The sequence below is a fragment of the Anopheles merus genome, chromosome 2R (genome assembly GCF_017562075.2).
Source record: "Anopheles merus strain MAF chromosome 2R, AmerM5.1, whole genome shotgun sequence".
NCBI lineage: Eukaryota > Metazoa > Arthropoda > Insecta > Diptera > Culicidae > Anopheles > Anopheles merus.
Window position 1 is genome coordinate 52256620 of NC_054082.1, and position 17764 is coordinate 52274383.

The 17764-nt window shown below is 44.5% G+C and overlaps 1 protein-coding gene across 17 annotated transcripts in view; it reads left to right on the plus strand.

Moving 5' to 3' along the window:
- Positions 1-17764, plus strand: part of LOC121589001 (protein groucho-like) — a 193981-nt gene that overhangs the window by 68128 nt on the left and 108089 nt on the right. For 16 of the 17 annotated variants that reach the window (XM_041907508.1, XM_041907517.1, XM_041907526.1 and 13 more), the window contains exon 3: positions 7915-7950. The exons of the other annotated variant lie outside the window; for it this stretch is intronic. In XM_041907508.1, the coding sequence (XP_041763442.1) occupies positions 7915-7950 (36 nt within the window). The remainder of the gene's footprint in view (positions 1-7914; positions 7951-17764) is intronic. 17 annotated transcript variants of the gene reach the window in all.

Below are 17764 nucleotides of genomic sequence, written 5' to 3' on the forward strand. Positions count from 1 at the left end.
ATTTTCTCCCCCGGGGGGCATTTTCCGGCCGCTTTTTGTGTGCTGTGTATGCCGTCCGGTTTCTCTGCTCTGGTTGTTCACTGTTTGGGCACTGGATAGCAGTAGTAGGCCAGTGTCTAAAAAGTCCTTTAGTGTTTTAAAAACGATCCGTTTGTGTACGGTGCGATGGAAGAAGAAGGACTCCCCTCCCCCCCCCCCCCCCCACCAGAGCGGTGAATGTTGCAGCCTCGATTAGTGTCGGAAAACTGTAGCAAACACCCACGATGATGGTACGACAACCCGCACACAGGGATGAGAAAGTTAACTTGGCGGAAATGTAGGCGCAAGAGCCTGCCGCTGCCGGTTTCTGTGTTTGTAGGAGTGTGTTGTTCTTTGTTGTGTTTATTTTGGCCGCCGTCCCTGTAAAGGCAGTGCCACGGTGAAGACGGTGAAGCATTAAATTGGCGTTGGTAAACTTTTTAGCCAATGGTGGTGGTGCGGTGGGTTTGTAGCAGGAGGCATGAGATTACCGAGCGTAGGAAAGTCGAGGTGTGGTTTTTAGGAGTTGGTTTTATGGTAACGCTGTTAAACTGTTGAGACGACGGTGCCAACGCTTTCGCTGGCAGTACATGCCCCCTGTGTCGGGGGAAATATAGTCCCCGGGGAGAGTTGGTGAGCACATTCGAACGAGTATTCATCTTCTTTCTCGTGCGACCCAATGAAGTAATTAGCAGCAGCATTGGTGGGTGGTGTGGTTTTGAACTTATGGTTCAAGGATTGTGGTGAGCAAGGATGTACATTGTTTTTTTATTTATATTCTTAAGAATCCTTTCGTTTCAATCATTATTTTTTAAATGTGGTTTGTGACGACATAATGTGAGATTTCATTTTGTTTCGCTAAATTAACGCACAGCACTACAGTACTAGTTCTATAAAAAGATGCAGCTACGTTACATCCTCTCCGGCCGCTTTTTTTGCTCCGACCCAAGCAGTACGTACATCGTGCTAATCAAATTAACCGCTCAAATAACAAAACAATGGAATGCTAAATTTGTCAATATTGCATCAGCTCGACCCCTCGGAGCGTAGGCCAATCAGCCTACAATTGTCACCCACACACACGGCCGCGGAATATTGTTCCGTTTTCCACCCTTCGCAACTGGCAGGTGATGGACTGCGTTTCATATTTTCCACTTACGGCCAGGGGGACATGTCATCGACCATAACATCATCATCAAACATTCGAGAAAGGGCACGAGTGGGCCGTTTTTCCCCCTCGAGAATTGTCCCCACGGGACCACCGTCGGTCAGGATAATTCCCCGTGTCATAGCAAATCCCAGCTACAATCCCGGCGGCTTGATGTGCATTATGGCATCTCTCACCCGCCCAGTGCTCCCCGAGCGTCCGTCACCTTACCCCGTGTATATGGCGTGGCTAGAGTGGCGAGGGGCAAACGAGCACTGTACTGGGAAACGGTCCGCTGAACGAGGGGATAAATAAGGCCACAATTTCAATATCGAAAATGTGACCATGTGTTTGTGTGTTTGTGTACGTCTGTGCCCTTGCCGTTTGGTTTTGCTGGGGGAAGATACAGCGCATGTAACGACTTGATTGCCGTATCGAATTTCCCCCTGCGGAACACGAACCAAGAGGGAAAGAAAGAATAAGCCAAGCTGTGTGGATTCATCACGCCATTCGGGGGGACTAGGGACGAGGGGTTGTTTTTGGCCTTTAGCACTGATCGGGATGCAATTATGTAGATGGGAAATGATTGTGTTTTGGCTGAATTATTAACTGGCAACATGCGAGCAAAAGGGGGGAAGGAGATGGAGGAGGATTCCAATGTGTCAATGTGCGCTTCTGTTCGGAAGGAACACTAAAATCACACTAAAATAAAAAAAAAATGCAGGGGGCTCTTGGTGGTGTCTGCGTGAGTGTGATGGTATTAAATTTCATAATTACCATACAAATGAAGAATAACAATCTTCATTATCTGCCGTTGCATTATGCATACAATTTTAATCTGCGTGTCGATTGCTAGTGACAAATGGCAATTTATGCCAGCAACAAAAAAGAGTATATATTCAAAACAATGCATAAAACAGTGCACACATAAAGATGTCTACGCGAGCGGGAATGAATGTTGCAAAATCGAATCGCACGCGAAAGCATGTGTGTGCAGCCATTGGCAATGGCGTGAAATTTGGCAATAAATATTCCATCGACTGATCTCGAAATCGGTGTCGGCGGAATGTATTCCGCGTTGGGTTCCGCCTTCTGTAATGTCCCTTGTGTCATCCTTGATGTGTACTGAGCAGCATATTCAAACACAAGCCACCGATAAAGTCATTCATTTCCCAAAGGGATCGAACGGAAAAGGATATGTGCGGCGAAGGCGGCTTGGCTGTCCTGGGAGAGGACACACGCCACGGACGCTCTGACGGACGACGCTGTCGGTTTGCACAATTCCGGACACGTGTGTGTGTGTGTGTGCGCGTGTGTTTGAGTCTTGTGGTGTGGTGAATGTCGATTTAACAAGGGGAAGTTATTTAGGAGACGACCTGTTATTTACGCCCTTTGCGTCACAAGTTGTACAGTGATTGACAGACAAAAGTCTATTGTGATGAATTCAATCGCATTAAGGGAGGGTTTTTTAATGGAAAAGAACTGTACTTTTCTATAAATCATATTTTTATAAATTTTAATTGTTATGCTTGCTGTAAACATCAGTGAAACTTTTGTATCGAAGTGTAAGCAATGATTGCAATGGAGATTTTTTTTAGTTATTTTCAATAAGAAAACGTAAAAATATGCCAAAATGTAGCGGCATTAGCATAAGTAGCAGCACTGGGGGCAAGAGTACCATGTCAAGCAATTGTGACTGTGACTTACTAGAACATGTTTGATAAAAGCCGATTTTTCTCTCTTCGCCATTGCATATATTTTAACTTGTAAATGGGTATCAGAAAGAATAATTGCAAAAAAAGTGTTGTAAAATGGCATCCACATAGAACTAATGAAGAAAAGCTGCTGTTGAAATAATTTTAATTTTCATAGCATTTGGTCTAGAAAGTGTAGTATCTTAAAAAAACATTTATCTTTATTGGTCATATTTTTAAATTGTATGCTTTGAAATCTAGTTCTAGTTTTAAAATTATGAAGCAATATTCAAAGGTTTGCTATTGATTTTCTTATATCTGTAACAACAAATCAAAGCGAACTCATCAACACTTGCAACACACTGTAACGCATAAGGCTGTTTAGCAAATTTTCAAACGAATTCTGCGAGATTTTATGGCTCAGTGTGTGTGTGTGCGCCGAGAACACACATTTCGTTTAATCACCGTATGCGTTTTAGCAATTTGGGTCCCATTTTATTCGAATTTTCCACCCCAGGTTTTGCAGGACGGCAGAGGACAAGAAACAACCCCTCTGTACATCGGGGTTCGAATCAATTCCTTTCTCATTGGACCGGACAGGAGAAGTACTGATTGTATCCTCGTGGTCACACGCGTCAATGTGTGTTGGCTGATCGCCTCCGAAGGGTTGTTGTGTGCTGCGGAGATGGTTTACGGTTTCGTGTTTGACCCCCTGGTTCGGGTTTGAATAGCGTCTAGTTGGGGTTGGCCCGGGTGGTATTCAAATCGTTAGTCGTATATTTTCATCATTGGCATCCCTCCGACACTCCGGTCGGTCGGCCGGATGAGTGCTGAAGAGCTAATTAACGCAAAACGACTCGGCAGTGGTATGGTCGTTTGAACCTGCTACTTCCCTGCCTCATCCGTTGAACCCTTCTCACCGACTGAACACACACACACACGTACACGCACACAAACAATCTGATTGCTCTGATCACCGAATTCGCTTCGAAACTGGGGAGAAACTCTCCCTCAGTTCTGCTGGTTGTTGATGATCTCGTTTTATGCACCGTACTGTTTTCATTTATTCTGACGTCTCACTCCCGGAGCTGCTTCCACCCGCTTCTACACCCCCCGAGGGGTGGTTGCCCGGATTTGCTTTCGTTGCTTTTCCACCCTCTACTCCGAACGATTTCCCGCTTCGCACGATGTTGCCTTGATCAAATCTGGCAAAATCGAGAAGGTGGAGAAGTAAAGAGAAAGGTACAAGAGCAGCGGGTGCAGGAGAGGTGTCGGTCCTTTGAAATCCGCAAAATGAAATCACTTCGAAATGGTGAATATTCGGCCACCGTCATGTGGCGCGTGAAAGGGACGTTTTTCCTCCTCTCTCCCCCCTCCCCCCCATCCATTCCTCATTCCAATCGCTTTTTATTGGAGTGGAAAACATGGTAGAAAGAAGACCTGAGGCGGCAGGTGAGGGTTCGGCGCCGCCTTCCCAATACTGTGTGTGGAGTGGGCCGAAAACGGAACTGAAGCCGATCCGTGCACACACATACACACAGGGCAGAGATGAAGTTAAGCAAACGTGATTAAAATTGTTTTTCACTCCGTAAAATTCAGTTTCCACACGTTCGCGCCCGTTGTGTCTGTTGTACGGTTTCGAGTGGGACTATTTTTCAGCCAGGAATACCGACGCCGCCGAGAGAGGGGCACGGAATTTGAGATTTTCTGCCACACACGCGCGCGCACAGTGGATGCAGTTCGAGCACTAGCTGGCTGGTCGAAATTGATTAATTTCATTTTACAATCATTGCTTATGAATGGCCAATGCAAATGGACGTTTGCAAATGGATAAAGAAGGTGCCCCTAGTGCTGCTAAAACAACACCCCAAACGGTTGCATTCCAAAAAGAGCTGCCGTGCACAACAACCAGTGCCTATAGTTCGGCTACGCAGCGGGTTTGACGGGAGGAAGGGAGGGGGCCCTCCCGTTCAGAAAACATCCGAAACTGGAGCTCGGAAAAAGACACCGGTAATTTATTTGAATGACCCTCGTTTTCCTTTTGCTTGATTTTATTTATTTTTCCTTTCCTCGGTTCTCTCGGTTTCCCGCGTTTGCTGTGGCTCTCGTTGGGTGTTCCCCCACCCCACTAATGAATTCTTTTCGAGTGCTCGGGATGAAACTCTGACCGTGCCATCAATGATTCGAATAAGTAGGGGGAAAGGGATACGGATTTTCCACACCCGAGTACGCCTCGGTTTTGCCACTTTTTCACCACCATTCTGGGGGCCGCCATCCGCGTGCGCATTGTAGGAGAGGGGCGGCAAAAGCAGGAAACGGGAAATTTGCGCTTAATTAAAACCAAATGGAAAGAGATTTTCTCGACAAGTGGCACTGGTAAAAGTGCTCGAAAGTTCGCTGTTGCTGCTGCTGCTGCCGCTGCCGCCGGTGTTTGCTGTGAAGGATGAGAACGTTCTTCGCGAAATCGATCGGCATTCGCTTCGGTCACATTTGAAAGCGTCGGTTTCTAGTGCCATAATGGGAGCAATATTCCCGAATGCTGCTGCTTTTGCAGCACTCGCTCGCTTCATTGGGTGAATGGTAGACTGGTGTTTGGAGTTTTCTTTTTTTGTGAGTAAGCTTGTGTCTTGTAAACAGGAACCAAAGCCGACGGATGGATAGAAGAACGATGATTTGGTGAAACGATTTTTCACGGGTATGAATGTAATTAATGAAGAATGCTTCAATGGCCAATTAGGATAGTAGATGAGATCGTCATACAGCGAGAAAGTATTGTCTTGTCGATATTTTATGTTTTAATTACAGCGGAAAGGTATTTATCCGTGTACCTTTTAATCTTCCTGTCTATTTATCCGCGTTAGTAGACAATTTGACAAAATTGTTTAGTATGCAATTTGAGGGGTACGTGGTATGATGGGACGAAGAGCTGGTTGAAAAAACTCGTTATTATTTTATATTATTTTCGATATAGAACATAAGACTCACATCAATTTATGATATTTTTCATATATGTAAAGAGCATCAAATTTTAACATCAAACAAATAATTCAATTCCATTCAATCAATATTTTTAGATTCATCTAACACATCTATTTTCTCTCCCAGAGGTTCTTCTCCTCGAATCACTTTAGATCAAATCCCAAATGGTTTATAAAGTACAGTAATCGGTGCAAATTAATGTTGGATGTATCTTATTCAGATTCGAGAATCTCAATGAATCTCTTTGAATAGATTCAATTAATCTGAATCACGTATGATTTTTTTTATGAATTTCAAAGATTTATCATTCTGGAAAGATTTATGATTTATGATGATTTATAAAAAATGTGTCAAAGATAAATTTAATTTAAAAGAATCGTTACTCTCAAAAGTGTTTTCTTCTCGGCGACGGCATTAAAAATCATAAATGTCTAAAGATTCATGAACTTTCATAGATTCATAAATCTTTGGAGATTCGATTCGAGATTTGATTCACTCATCGCTGATGATTCATATGAATGAATCTTAACGAAAGATTCATGAAGCACAACACTAGTGCAAATATTGGTTCAAACACTGCCTGAGCTGATATATTTACTTGCAAGATTTCATTCATTCGTTCACTCGTACTTTATGCGTACAACGCTAGTCTTTATTAGTTAATCTATATTTTATTTTTTATGTACTATTATATCATATCAGTGCTTGATACTTGTATCAAGTACGCATATCATTTTTTTCAAAAATATCAGGAATAAGTGAATTTAATCATGGCAATTTCGTTGTCCATTATAATTTGAATTTCCCGTTGAAGAAATAGCAGAATCTATTGCAATTAATGTAAGCGTGGAATGGACAAATACTGCATGATTTATCAACTGTTATGGCAAAATAATTAAAAGGGCTCAATGTATTATTTGCCTCTCTGTGTCACTCTTGTGCAATTCTTGTGCCGTTCAGATTATTGAGATGTGCATTTATTATTTAAAGAAATTTCTGTGTGCATTCGGGTGTGTATTGCTTTGTGCACCTTTCCTCTTTCATTTTTCCCCAAAACAAGCGCTTTTGGGGTGTTCGAGCGGAACCAAACAGCAGCAAAAAGGTCATCACCACTTGGCACGAATCGCCGTGCCGCCGGTCTAGAATAATTTATCACTCCCGCGTCCCCCTGCTAATCCTTTTTGGCGCTGTTTGGAAAGTTTTCTCGAAAGAATTTTCGTAGTGATTTCGTAGCTTCTTCTACTCTTTTCCTCTCGTCCCGCTTTTACCCGCCAAACGAGCGCCCAATGTTCCATGGAACTAGGGAGGGGGAGGGAAGGGGGGAGGCACTTTAGCAAACTGCTAGACAAATTAAATTTCCAACCATCTTTTCGCCGTCCTCCGTTATCGTCGCATTACCAACCACCGCCCTGCCAATCCTCCATTCCCCGGCCGCCACTCACAGCGGGCGTGCCAGGGTCAGCGGGCGAACACTGGAGTCAGATTTCTTTGCAGAAGTTGCCAATTTTGAATTGCTCCACCAAATTCCCCTCCCTACCGTTGGATTTAACTCACCACTTCCCTTAAATCCATAATCTCTTGCCGCGCTGGGTTGGTGTTTGTTGGGTGCGCTTTCGGTATGCGATTTACTGGAAAGTTTCCGTTACGCTTCACTTTTTTGCCTTTCTCTGCAACTGATTTTGTGTCCCTTTCGTAGTTGCTTGGATGTACCATTGCTTTCCCTTGGTGGGGAGGCATAGTAGTAAATAAGACCCAACAAAGACAATCGATATTTTTATTTATCTTAAACACAGAACATAATCCTTCTATTTCCTGTATAAACGGCTTGTTATTTTAAATGGTTTTGTTCTCTAAACTGATCGACGCTTTTAGAATTTTCTCTTGTTAGCTATTGCCATTGACTCAGGCAATGCACCATTGGGATAGTTTGAGAAGCTTATGCTTGTAACTTATATTATTACATCGCACTTACGAAATTCATCTATGCATTTTCGAACATTTAAATCATGCTGTTTGTAAGATTAATGTGATTAAAACGAAATTTAAATACATAGAATATTATTTCTTTCTTTGCAGGTGAGTTCTTCAAAATACATCCCTTCATATCTGGGCGTAAGTATAGAATCAATTACGTAAATTGCATGAACTAATACCTGAAAGCAATGTTATTTTTGTTGTGTTTGTTTTACTAAACATTGGGTAAAATTGGGCACCAGTTCTTCTCGTTTAAAAGTGGATCCAGATCTGTTACGAACGTACCGTTTAGCTTAAATGTATGTGCAAGTATGCACTTAGCAATGTATAAACCGCGAACATCTGATGTGCACAGTGTTTTCAACCGCATCCCCGCAATGGACGACATGAAAGGAATATTTTTAGCATCAGCAACTTATCCAGTTCACTTTGGTTGTTCATTAATCAAGATTTAGGTTGTTTCTTTTCTTTTGCCGCTTCGCTTGGAATCACCTGGCTAGAGCGCGTCCTAGCATTCCCTGGCCCGGCAACTGGCTTTGCAAATGTTTTGCCTATTCGACAAATTTACGCCAAGATGATTCCAGCGCGGGTGGCGGAGTGCAGCATGCGCCTTTGCCCGTTTTCACCCGTCCGAGCATCATTGCTCACCGTTTTCGTGATAATTACTTTTCTGATTACATTTCAAACGAATTTATATTCATTAAGTATTCCCACGACACAACACGGGGGTGCGCGCGCGCGCTGATGAAGCAGCTGGAAAATGGAGAGCGCAGTGACGATCCATCCAGTCTTGCAACCGCTGGCGGGTAAAGTTGTTTGAAAGAGACGAGAGACACTTTAGCAAACGAGACTGTGGCTTTAGTGTGGAGGATAAAAAAAAGATACAACCAGAAAGATAAGGAAACCAAAACAACACAAAAAAGTCAAACGAACTTAACTGGTGACGTTACCAGTTTTGTCACCAGTGGTTGAGGGGTTGGTTTGAGCTGGATGTGAAGTGGGAAGAAAATTACTGCTTTCCGGGCACTACCACATCCGGGTGTTGAAAGCGATTTCTTCTCTATTCAGTAGAAGTAAAAGAGCCGGAGGTTCCTTTTCAAGCCAGAGCAGCCAAACAAAATCCTTGCACACAGTGGACCGGTAAATGAATCTCCTTTCGCTTTGATCATTTAACACTCGAAGATTATGTTCACCCCTTACCCAGGACGGCACTGGCTCCGGGCCCATTAGTGTCGTCAGTCAGTTTTCCATTCCATTCAGCCGGGGCGAGGAATTTTGAATCTTTCCCACTTGAGAGAGAGAGCGGCGGAGATGGGTGCGTAGGATGGGTTATGTGTTTTGACGGGCTTGTTGTGCGTTGGAGAAATGTCCAGCCCTGAGGGTTGAAACAGTGGTGTTGTTGATGAATGTTTGAAAAGTGCTGTTGTTATTTTTTGTCTTCTTGTGTGCCCTCAAGATAAGTTGCTAGAGTTGTGGTAAGGGTGACTAGAAATGAACACGTTTTTAATTACAAAATCGTTGAATTGGAACAAATTGAATGGTCGTGTAGTGTGTTGGTAATAAGAATGATATCTTACCAAGGGCAAAACAATTTAGCAATTGCTTTAAAGAAAATAATTAATGAAGAAAGCTAATTGCGAACCCATTATATACTAAGATTATATATGTAAAAATTTAGATTATAAATTCATATATCCAAAATAAAACTCTTCTACTGCTATTGCTACTACTACTAGTACAACTTCTGTCTGCACATGTATTCTAATGTATGCAATTTTGATACTAATAATTAAACGAAATGTACCAAACAATAATATAAATATGCCATTCTCTGCTGTGTTTCAAGTTATCCAACCTCAGACTTGCATAAAGAACAGTTTTCCTCTCAGCTTTCGTAATCATACTTTCAGGTTGAAAAGAAATGGAAGAAAGCTCCCTTTGCCACATTGTACATTCATCTTCGAGGTTCGCATCAACAAAGTAAAGTGAAATCCAAAAAGTGAAAACCCGCGCATCTCCGTTACTTCTCACTGATAAGATCTAAATTCACTTCGTCCTCCGAGCATTTCGTTCCAATCTTTGCAAAAACCACCGAAATGTTCCATCGCAAGAAAGGTTCCCACTTGTAACCCCGCCAACCCCAGGGACTTGCGTCTTGGTGGTTTGCTTTTCAGAAGTCATCAGCCACACCGCGACACCATCACTGATTGCTATCTGCCAACCAAACACACAGCTACACCGCGCCCATTCTGTTGGCTGTAACCTCTATCCGGTCTTGGAATATCCTACCGAAAAGCATCATCATCATCATCAGCGTCGTTGTCTTTCCACTGCTAGCTTTTCCACGGAAATGCGAAGGAAAGTAGCTCGAGCAACGGCTTCAAGCAAGGTTTTCAGCACATAATTTTCCGCTTCCTTTACACTTTTATCCAGCTGCAAGTGCGCCCTTTAGTGTGGTGTACTAGCAGCTCCAGGATGGAGTTTTGGGTTGAAAAAGGGGGGACGGAGCTTCCGATTTGATCGCACCGCAACAAAACCCCAGAAAAGCCTGTCGACCGTCCGTCGCTGGTGTGTGGAGTTGGTGGTGCTGGTGCGGCGGGTGTCAACATTTCGAACAAACTCGCCCTACTGCTGCTCAATATCCCCTTTTGTGTGTGTGTGAGAGCGGAGAAATGAAACGGAAACGGCACGAAAACGAATGCCCGCCTTAGCGTTTGTTTGAACCCGGTCGGAGGTAAAGTTAGGGCAAAAAATGGGAAAAAGCCCACCCAGTAGAACAGCAAAGAAGGCAGATGCAGGAGGTCTTCTTCAGTGATTCCCCGGTACATCCTGCCTCCCTTCCCCTTGTTCATCGGTGTCCTTCCGTTGTGGTCCTATCTTGATAAGGGAGAAAGGTTAGGTTTAGTGAAGGCAGTAACAACATCATAAAACCTATAATCGCTTCCATGGTAGGAAAAACGGATAGCCGCCGTTACCCATCGTTGTCCGCCGCGTCGCCCCGGTCCCAGTGCAGCGTCTCTTTCCAGCGCATGCTTTCGCATTTTTCCATTTCGGGGAGTAATCGCCTTGCTTATCTGCTTCACACTCCCACTCGCTGTCCTCCCCGGTAGTGCCGTTTCGGAAATTCGACGTTTTCTGTGATTCGGATCCTAATTCCGGTTCACCAACTTCGGCATTCCTTCGCCATTGAACTCGCGCGCTACCAGCACCACCGTCCCAGCTCAGTGGAGATCGAAAGTCTTATCCAGTGCTTATGCTTTGTGGAAATGTCCTCCCTTCCACGCTCCAAAAACCGTACCAGTGGAAGAGGGGGGAAAGTTAAACGTATCTCCGTTTTCTCCCCTGAAAGTTTTTACGTTTTTTTGTCGTCTCAATACCGACCATTTCGTACGGTTGCAGAGAAGGTTCCCAAAAAAGAAGAAAGGTTCAAAAAATGAAAAAAACGTTCCATTGGTAACCTCATCTTGGAAGGTTTCGGTCGCAAAAAAACGAGAGAGATAGAGAGAGAGTTCCCAGAAAATTGTTACACCCATCCAGAGCGGGTCTAACGGTGGTGTGACCCCCACCCGGAGCCCGATTTTCAGGAGTGAACCAAGAAGGAAGAAGGATACATTCTTTTTGCCTGCTTTAACCACCGCCCAAGGAAGGGGGACTGCAAACAGGGGAAAGAGGAAACGTTATCTTTTATAACTCCTTTTGCCAACACGCCCGTTTCCGGGCTTCCTTCTCCCAACTGTGCTGGTCCTGCTGTTTCTCTCCCTTGTGTGTTGGTGTGTGAGTTTTTACTTCTCTCCGTTCGGTTTATATCCTTTTTTCATCTTCTTCGACGTTATCTGAAACCTAAGCGACATATCGGCGATGGGCGGGCGGTCGTGTGGTGTGCCCGGGCCCAGGAGTCAGCATATTTTCATCGTTTTCAATTTGCTTCCTTTAGCCTGTGCAGCGGCGGGATGTATGGAGCTGGGGCAAGAGCCGGGTAAGACCTGACACTACCAAGGCAACCCAGTATGGTTTTGGAGGGTTTGCTTACTTGTGAGTACGGCATTTTTTTCTTCTTTTTGTGTGTTTGTTTGTACCACCCCAAAGGAAATATTTTTAAGACGCCCTTTTTTGCCTTTTGCTGGTAAGAGTAGTGGCGGACGCAAGAAATTTTTGTGCCCTTTGCTGCTGCGTGTTCCAATTCCAACGAAAAAGGTTTCCGTTTTGCGGTGAGAGAGAGAGGAAGGGAAGCTTTAGCTCAGCAAAAAGGATTGTAAGTACCTTTGGTATTGTTAGGTTCCAACAAAAAAAGGCACTTCATTGGCAGTTGGAAGTATGTTGGAAAGTTTTGTAGCCCAACGCCCGTCAACTGTGCCTTCTTTGTGAATGAAATTGATAGGACATGCGTATGTAGTTGTAAAGTTTGCAGAACTACAAGTGTTCATGGATAATCATTTCCGCTGCAGATGGAAACCACCACCAACGGGATCGAACTGGGCTTTGCAGAGGCTGCAGAATTGTTGATTTGCAATCGATGCAATATAAATTTTGAAGGGTGCTTCATCCCTCCTGCTGTGTCCTGGCTGCCCTGGTCCAACTTCGGGATGGAAAATTCAAAAGCCTTCCGGTCCACCACCACGATGGTGCAGTATCTAATGGTAACACGTACGCGCGAATGTCGCTACGGAGGAGGATATGGTAATACACTTTCACAGCCCGTCTGTCAATCGATCCTGCGATGAAATTAAGCCCACCCAGAGCCAATTAAAACTGTACACTCATATACAGACACACATCCCACCGTCTGCCGGGGCAACGTTGACGATGCGGAAGACCAACCTCTACCACACAGAACCACCATTGCTCCAGAAAATGCCTAAAACATGAAGTTTACGTTCGCTGTACCGAACCGCTGTGCGTATGGATGGTGGATCGGGAATGTTTGGTTGGTTAACTTCATTCGACCGTTCCGGTGCCATTTGTTCCGTTTCGAAATTTGCCATTGCATCGGGGGTGACACATTCTCAAACTCGGCTCGGCGAGATGATGCGTTCCTGCCCGTGGTGTATAGGCTCTCTAGCCAAAGGCTCGGCGCTCCTCCATTCTATGGACGCATCCTTCGTGCGGCTGCTGGAGAGTATGATTGCGACGTCCACCTGCAGTAATCGATTATCGAACAGAATTGACTGTTGGTGGGTCGTGGGCCCTGTGTATATGTGTGTGTCTCGGTAGACAGCTCGGTGCGACGTACCACTGTCCCAGGGTTGATGGACAACATCCCTTGTATATGTATGCCCGGTCCAAGTTGCATCGTATTTGGTTGGGGAGTACATCTCGATCACAGGCATGCCTCGCCATGCGCTCAAACGCTTCTGCTTTGCTCTCGTTTTTCAATGTCCCCGGACGCGAGTCGCAATATCAAGGTTCTCATGCATTGCTCCATCTCCCGAGCACACAACGCGTGGTAATACACTTTGATTGAAGTTCAACATGCGCCGCAGCCGCCAAAACCTCTGAACAAGGGAGAGGGGAGTGTGATAGATGCTTGTAATGCAAGTGAATCCCTCCGAAATGCATCCTTTCCACAATGTCGGATGCAACGCCAAAGCTCTCTGATCATTCCGAGTTCTTTTATACACCGGTAGTGTGCCGGTCCTGTCATGGAACTCGATTTCCATTAGATGTGGAGTGGCGATAGGCGCACAATGTTCTACGCATCTGCACCACCGTGTTCGTAAATGCATTTATTTAGAGAGTGCCATTCATTGTTGGACCCTTCTGATGCAATCAACCAGTGGCAGATGTAAAAATACAGGCGAAAAAGAAACCAAAAACGAGAGTTAAATTCTATATTGGGATACATAATTCGCTCGCTCCATCGATCGATTAAAATAAGTTATAAATGAAAATCTTTGATATAATTAGTCGCATTTACATGGATAAACCATCACATCTTTTTAATAGCACTGAACGCGAGCCGGTCTTACACATCTTCGCACATCAAGGAAAGGGTTCTTCTCCCGGATGACGATTACTGAAGAGATTTCGTTTCGAAGGTCCATCATTTTTGGATTCACTTTCATCAGGATAATGGATCAACCATGGAATCAAGACCCTTCACTCTCGCATCCACTCCATGGACATGTGCATCTTCCACCGTTGTTGTGGTAGTGGCGTCAAGCAACGCTGGCAATTGGATGTGAAGCGGTCATAATATCTATGTAAAAGGATACACAGCAACCCGAGGATGCCCTTTCCACTGGTTGAAATATTTATTAGCATTAGAAGGTTTGGGAAAAAGAGAGGGAGCGGAAGAGAGGAAGAGAGGAAGAGAGGAAGAGAGGAAGAGAGGAAGAGAGGAAGAGAGGAAGAGAGGAAGAGAGGAAGAGAGGAAGAGAGGAAGAGAGGAAGAGAGGAAGAGAGGAAGAGAGGAAGAGAGGAAGAGAGGAGAGAGGAAGAGAGGAAGAGAGGAAGAGAGGAAGAGAGGAAGAGAGGAAGAGAGGAAGAGAGGAAGAGAGGAAGAGAGGAAGAGAGGAAGAGAGGAAGAGAGGAAGAGAGGAAGAGAGGAAGAGAGGAAGAGAGGAAGAGAGAAAGAGAGGAAGAGAGGAAGAGAGGAAGAGAGAGTTAGTATCTGATGCACAAGAGGACAAGACTTGTCAAGCTGTGGCGCATCCGACCTCGGTGCTGCTGCATAGTGAAAAGATTGCCGAAGCTTCGACAGAGCGGTAATAGAACAAGATATGCAGACTCCATCGCCATGCTGATGGCAGAGAGGAAAGCTTCACCGTGGCACTTTTCTACTTGTCTCCTTCCACTTCCACCAGGAGAGATAAAGAGTGTTGAGAGGTAAAAGGGTATGGCAGCGTTGCTTGTGTGTAATTTAGCGCCAGGATGCATCAACGATTTCAGCCAAGAGCACTCGGGAATAGCGTTGTGGACAGTGAAAGGATTCGATTTGTTGGGATGTGTACCCCATCGATGATACCGCAGCTGGGAGGAAGGTACCCGTTCGCTCGGCTGCACGGTTTTGCTTGCGGTTTCGTGACCGCATGGAGTATGTGTGTGTGTGGTCCAGAATCGAACCGGGCTGAAAGAATCGATTTGATACGGATGCTAGAGTTGAGGAGAGGATGCAAGACAGAGAGAGAGATAGATGGAGGGAGCTACGCTGCAAGCAAATGCAATCAATGATGCATCACAACGCTTACCAGTGCTTCAGGACGCGAAATCGATTCTGCCACTTGACTTCGCATCCCATTTTACGCACCATGTTCTCGTGTGCAGTGCCTGTGCACCTTTTTCGGATTCCTGCTCGGTTTTGTGCCACTCGCTTATGTACATGTTGGACACCCATTGTTATCCTTGCGTATGTGTGTGTCCCCAGGGAGTGGTAAAGGCGAGTGAAAGATGTGGAGCACAATAGAGCCGATAGGAAGACGGTGGGACGGGTTGTGTGGGACTTAGCGCAGGCAGAAAGGCTGGTAAAAGTTCTCCCATCGAGCTACGCCGTCATCGTCATTTCCAATCGTACGTGTACGTCTCGAGCGCAACATGTACGACGATCCAAACGGCAAAAGGGTTTTGTGAAAGCATGTCGCGTTGGGTTCTCTGGTAGCACAATCGATCGATAAACATACGTTCAGCAGGATCAGCCGAGGATCTGAGCAGGAGTCGATTTAACAAGGCACTTAATTCGTGTGGTTGGAATTAATATTGGCACATTGCAGGGGCATTGCGGGCTGTACTAAGAGGATGACTCTTTGAGTTTATGGTTTTATATTTAATGTTGAATTGTGCGTATTGTACGCTCATTTATCATTGCAGTTACTACACTTATTGAGGCATTTTATATTTCTTGAAGTTATTTTCAAATGATATTTGTTTCATATGTTACCCATAATGCACTTGGTCGTGTATGCCATATTTATCATTGTTTAAAAAATATTTACGTGAAACATTATGCGTTGCGGAGTAACAGTTCGCTTGTAAAATAAATAAAACATCGAAACGAAATTACACTCTATCTTCCTTTTGTAAAAGTGTCCAAACCCCTTTCCCATTCAACTGCTCGCTGGACAATCAAAGGTAAATAAATTCACCCCATAAATGAGACACGTATCCATGCCACAAAATCGGTTTCCACAGCTTCATCTCTACCCTTTTCTAGCATTCCATCGAAATGATATCAAGAAGGAGGCGGGGGTGGGGGGTCCCGTCTGATTCAATTATCTAAAGTGCGATCCAACCCGATACATTCAGCAGAGCCGGAGCAACATTGAAGGGATTCAATTGAGAGCCGGGCAATTTCTGTCTCGAAGCGAAACGAAACGTCGTCAATACTACTACGGACACGACGAGCGCAACTTCACAACAAGCTTAGGATTTAATCCTCTTTGCTCCGGAACCGAAATTGGGTCTCTTCGCCTTCGATCGGTCCATTATCGGTCCTTCGCTCGAGGGCTGCTGCTCGTCGTTCGTGTGCGAGCGAGCTTGCGAGGATGCAAGATAACGGTGGATAAACGTCTTTCTGATGAAGCAAGCTGTTTCTATTAGTGTTTTGCCCGTGCTGCGCTTTGCACCACATTCTCCATCTGCGTCCACCGGCGTCGCCCGCAGCACAGGCTCAGCGATAATGGAGCTGGGGTGGTTTCTTGGCGAAATCATTGACCCACTAGAGAAGCTGGTCGGAGGAGGAAGCACATCACATTCCCTCGGAGCGTTTTGGTGTTTTGGCACGAAGTGGTAGCGCCGCTATCGTTTCCGCTTTCGCACCCGATCGTATCTGAACACCACTTTGGGGCAATTATTTGCACACATCCTACCCATTTCGCAGCGCGACAATGGTTTCCGTTTCAATCGCTATCTAGCTTTCGTAGCAAATTGTCAAGCAGAGCCTGTGTTGGAGATAAACGAAAATGACCGTCGTGAGCGGTTGATGTTTTTTTTTTTGTTATGTGGGTTTGTGAGTGTAGTTTATTGATTGAGCGATTGATTTTCGTATGCCCAATCAAATTGAATAAGGTCTAAATGATTCAATAATAACTGTATCATAGTAAAGATACATCGTTCATGGATATATTTGCTAACTAAAGATAGCTTAAAAGCAATTTCATAGAATCCTGTTAAATAAATTTACTTAAAAAAATTAGGTTTTATTTTCCTACAGTGTTAAGTATCTTTTCTCTAATAACGGAAAAACGAAACAAAAAAATAAAAAAACAGACGAAGCATAGTCCTACATCGTAAGCTTGGCTTTGCTTTGTTTAAACAAATATGTTCTTTTGGCCTAGCACGACAGACATAGAACTCGTGGCAATGACACCGAAGCAAACCTGAAACATCAAAAAGTGGTTTTGAATGAAGGGACAGCGCCCGCGACTAAGCAAGTGTTGACCTGGTCGCTTATATGCGACTGTGAAACACTGCACTCTGTTGAACATGCAGGTCATATATGGATGCTGATGTTACGGAACACCGCACTGCCAGTGAACCTCTAATCCTGCTGTCTGTTTGACACATTGCTCTTCGTGTGTTTTTACTCCTTCTCGTTGTTGCAAAAAAGTTTGGCGCAGTACGTTTATGCACATACTCCACATGGAGCACTGCTTTTGGCAGTGGCATGATGAGACAGTCAACGTACAACAAAAATGTACAATGTTTTGTTTTTATATCGATGGATGCATGGACGGTTTGCTTTCCCGGATGACGGATGGTTTCCTTGCTTTATGCTTTTCTTTTTCGGTTTATGGAGGCGGACACATTGAGAATATTTGAAAGAATGCACTTCGGATAAATGTGAACTGTAATTTTAATACCTTGAATTTAGTATTCATACAACAACATACTTTAACTATTCTTTGAAAACTGTGTTAATAAGCTACCCAACAGAAAAAAAGAATCAAGCGACAGTGTGATGGAGACGCCTAGTGATTTTTAGTAATTTGGAATAGCAATCGGATATTTTGCGAGAGTC